General features: G+C 42.6%; 2 protein-coding genes across 3 annotated transcripts in view; one reads left to right on the top strand and one right to left on the bottom strand.

Moving 5' to 3' along the window:
• Window positions 1–1,449, bottom strand: part of LOC118403773 (39S ribosomal protein L14, mitochondrial-like) — a gene marked incomplete in the record, with an annotated part of 2,731 nt that extends 1,282 nt beyond the window's left edge. The window contains 2 exon segments of the mRNA XM_035802607.1: window positions 208–292; window positions 1,333–1,449. Of these exon segments, the coding sequence (XP_035658500.1) occupies window positions 208–284 (77 nt within the window).
• LOC118403309 (CSC1-like protein 2) overlaps window positions 1,437–3,829 on the top strand; it is a 37,366-nt gene continuing 34,973 nt past the window's right edge. For both annotated transcript variants that reach the window (XM_035802391.1, XM_035802310.1), the window contains exon 1: window positions 1,437–1,548. The gene's annotated coding sequence lies outside the window, so the exon portion shown is untranslated. The remainder of the gene's footprint in view (window positions 1,549–3,829) is intronic.

The raw sequence follows: 3,829 nt of genomic DNA, 5'->3' as shown, positions 1-3,829 counted from the left end.
TTGAACTGGGGAAATTCCCCGTAGCTCTTTTAAACAAGCGCAATGAACAGTTAGACAACAGCTTAACACCCTATCCTAAGGACTGTAATCCTGGGCCCAGCCTTTTCTGTTAACCCATAAGGCCTCTTACTCTATCCAGTTGCATGCTACCTGGAGAACTGTAGGGGTGTGAACTCCAGCCGGAGTAAAGACAGAAGCAGAACAAACCTGAACATTCTGCTGCCGCAGGTCACATGATGTTGCAGCTGCTGCTGAAGACCTGTGATACCTCTCACCAGCGCCATCTGCTGAGCTGCAACAGAATGACAGGGCATAAACAAACTGGAACCTGCTCCACCTGACCCAGCACCAAGAGACCGCTTTAACTTAAACTGAGAGTCTAACTGTAAATAATTGTTCTGGCATGGAACCTGAGTGAGTTTGAACTGAAGTAGTGTTGATAGTTAATAGAATTTATCTAACGGTAACATCTTTTAAAAGGTACACACACTTTTACCTCCAAATTTTCGATGGCAATCAGTCCATCTTGTTCACTGAGTGACCTACTCTCATGTGTGTGTGACTTAAGGTCATTAACCTCCTTGGACAGCCCAAACATAACCAGGGGTGCCTAAGCATTTGCACGAACCTTATGGAATTCATACGAATCTTAATTTTCTGATGTGATACGTCCGAATCACTATGTGAAAACGTACAAACCTTAAGTGATATGCACGAATCGCTATGTGACATGCACAAATCTTGTGTGATTTGCACAAACCTAATGCAAACCGGCAAACCCCTGCCGGGGTCACGTGACAGATGGAGCGGGATATTCAAGATGGCGGCCTTGATCTTTGGCGAATGGAAAATACGATCTGACTACGACGTAGCAGTAGGCCGGTTTGCATAACATTTGTGCGTATCGCATGAGATTCACAGTGATTCGTCACATAGTGATTGATTCGTGTGTATCATATACGTTTTCGCATACATAGTGATTCATATCACATAAGATCCATACGAGTTTCATGCAAATGCTTATAAGGCACCCCTGATAATGTTACATAAATTTTGTAATATTGTGAGTGCTTCTGCAGCCTACACGAACTATAAACTGGGATGACACCGATAAGGTTATAGGCACGAGACGAGCCTATAACGATCTAGAGCTTGATGTTGGTGTTTAGGCAGCCACTGACTGCCATGCATGCACAAGCAACACACGTGTGCACATAGCAGAAGCCGTGGGACCGGGCTTTGCCGAGCACAGAACTTTGTAAGTGCACCAGTGGAAACACGACAAAGCACGTAACACACCTACCCCACAGCTTACGTCTCTAACCACCCCACCTTGAAGAAACACGTCTTGAGGTCCGTCTTGACCCCTTCACCCTCCCCACTTGTGACCTGACCTTCCCAATCCCGGAAGTGCAGCCGTGCACCAGACCGAGGCTGGCAGTAGTGCGCATGCGCACCAGCAGGTGAGTTCTGACATGACATCACCGATATCGGAGGTGCCAAAATGACTTGATTTTACCCCAAGATTGCCGTCCTAAACAGCATCAGGTAAGCACAATATTGGTGTGGTTAGTTCATAACGCATTTATCTGCTGTGTGTGCGAGTTTGGGTTAGTTTGAGGGCTCCGTTAGGGAGTTGTTGTACTTTGTTCGCCGCAAGGTTGTCCTACCGGCTGTTCGTTGTGCAGGTACCGGTTGATCAGGTGGGAGTGGCGGAATCCTGCCGACATTTTCATGGTGAAACTCTGGTCTCCCGCCGCACTAAATATCACAAATAAACCCTTCAGCAGGGCCATCGGCAGGGCAAACCGCCTTCAGTATGGGGGGCCGTACGGGGCGGTTTGTGTTCTCATCAACGATCGGCCTTTAAATGACACAAACCGCGTCAATCAGGATAAAGTGATGAAAAAGTGATGAAGTGACGTGCAGGTGCGGTACTGATGCTGCAGACACGGGGGAGGAATAAATAAAGATGGGGCTTTCCGATCCAATTAGCAACTCCTCACCCAGAAACGTTATCAGCACGGGACCACCGCTCACACCAGGCACAGGAAATCATCTTGTGGTGACTCTATCACCCATGGCTGAATGAAATAAGGTCTTCAAAAATTAATGGAGTGGTGGCTGGTTTCACTGTTTGGCCTTTATTGCGTTGATTGGGAAATGTTACTCCTCATTATCATGACAAGGACTAAGGTATAAAATTGTATTAATTATGAAAGAACTTACAATAACAAAGAGGGTTTTATGAAATCAAATTGATAAAACCTCCAAGGAATAACAATACAACATTGACATATGGGCTAGAATGTTTATGAGTACCAATGGGATATGTTAATGGTACCAGTCGTCATATCCATATTTTTACATCACAAAAGAAGGCCATGAGCATTTTGGATCATGAATTCTGATACAAATGTTACTAGTTTATTAATCTATGACAATATTTATCTTATACATGTATAACCATTTTTCGTAATGATCATATGATTACTATTATTCTATATTGGGGTTCCCCATCTGAGGAATCTTTGCAAAAAATATCAGCAGGCGATATGTATTTCCTGGTGAAATATCTGCAGGTGATATGTATTTCCTATATCAGCATGTGATATGTATTTCATATAACAGCAGGCGATAAGTATTTCCTGGTGAAATGAATAAGTTTGAATAACCTGAAACTTGTATTCGGTAATGTAAAAATTTCAATAACTCTAATTGCGGGTCCGTAATCTTACGTGGGTGGAAAGGAGCGCATTAGGATGAGAAAGGAGACCCTTATTAAAGATAAGGACAGAGACCCCTAAGATGATAGAGGAGACCCTTAAGATGGGGAAGATGAGGAAGGAGACCCTTAAGATGAGGAAGGAGACCCTTAAGATGAGGAAGGAGACTCTTAAGACAGAATTGTGGTGACATCTGGCCCAGAGGAGTTCCTGCTGAAACGTCATTGATTAGTTGATATTGATTTGATTACCGGAGCGCTTACAGAATGGATCAATATGATCAAGGCCAGGTGGGAACAGTTACTAAAAGTAATACTATGTATACCAGGCAAATTTTTGTGACGAACACACTGTGCTCTCTTGAGCCCAAAGCACTGAAGTCAGTGAAGAAGCCACACGGCTAGCTACACACGGCAAACATGTTTGCGTGTTGGGTTTGATAAAGTTCCACTAACCAGGGAAATTTTTATCATCTACAATTTATAATATAATATATGCTTTCCTGAGCTTCTGTCATGGACAATGCTTAAGAGCTGAGAATTAACCCTGAGGACAGGAGACGTCGCAAGCAGTGTCATGCCTCTGCAGTTTAGGTCTGGAAATAGTAATTAATGTACATAGTTCTACTAATAGAATGGTGTTTACATCTAATACTACTACAGCCTTGGTTCTCAGCAAGCTTAAGTTAAGGCTTTATGCTCTGGTATGTATGCTGTATGTACAAACTAACAAAGGATGCCATGTAAATGAGACATTTCACATAGTGTCCATTGTAAATAAATAAATTGCTGGAATAACAGGACAGCACATCTTACTTTTATAGTACATCAGATAGAGTACATCATGTTGGGAAGGGGCTTGTCATAAGGTATACTAACTTCTGCTGATTATGGGGGTACAGAGATGTTATTTGTTATGCTTGCAATTTGTTAATGTTTAGATATATTTTCCCTCGCTGACCTGTATGTGTATTTTGTGCTGAGATCTTGAGATATGTTATGTTATATTTACTTCCGTGCTGGCTTGTTACTAATGTCAGTGTTGAGATCTGGTAATATGGTATTGAGATATGTTACATGTTGTGCTGTGCTGACTTGTTAATG

This window comes from Branchiostoma floridae, chromosome 1 (genome assembly GCF_000003815.2).
Source record: "Branchiostoma floridae strain S238N-H82 chromosome 1, Bfl_VNyyK, whole genome shotgun sequence".
Taxonomy (NCBI): domain Eukaryota; kingdom Metazoa; phylum Chordata; class Leptocardii; order Amphioxiformes; family Branchiostomatidae; genus Branchiostoma; species Branchiostoma floridae.
Note: the sequence above shows the minus strand (reverse complement) of the source record. Positions and strands in the feature narration are given on the sequence as shown.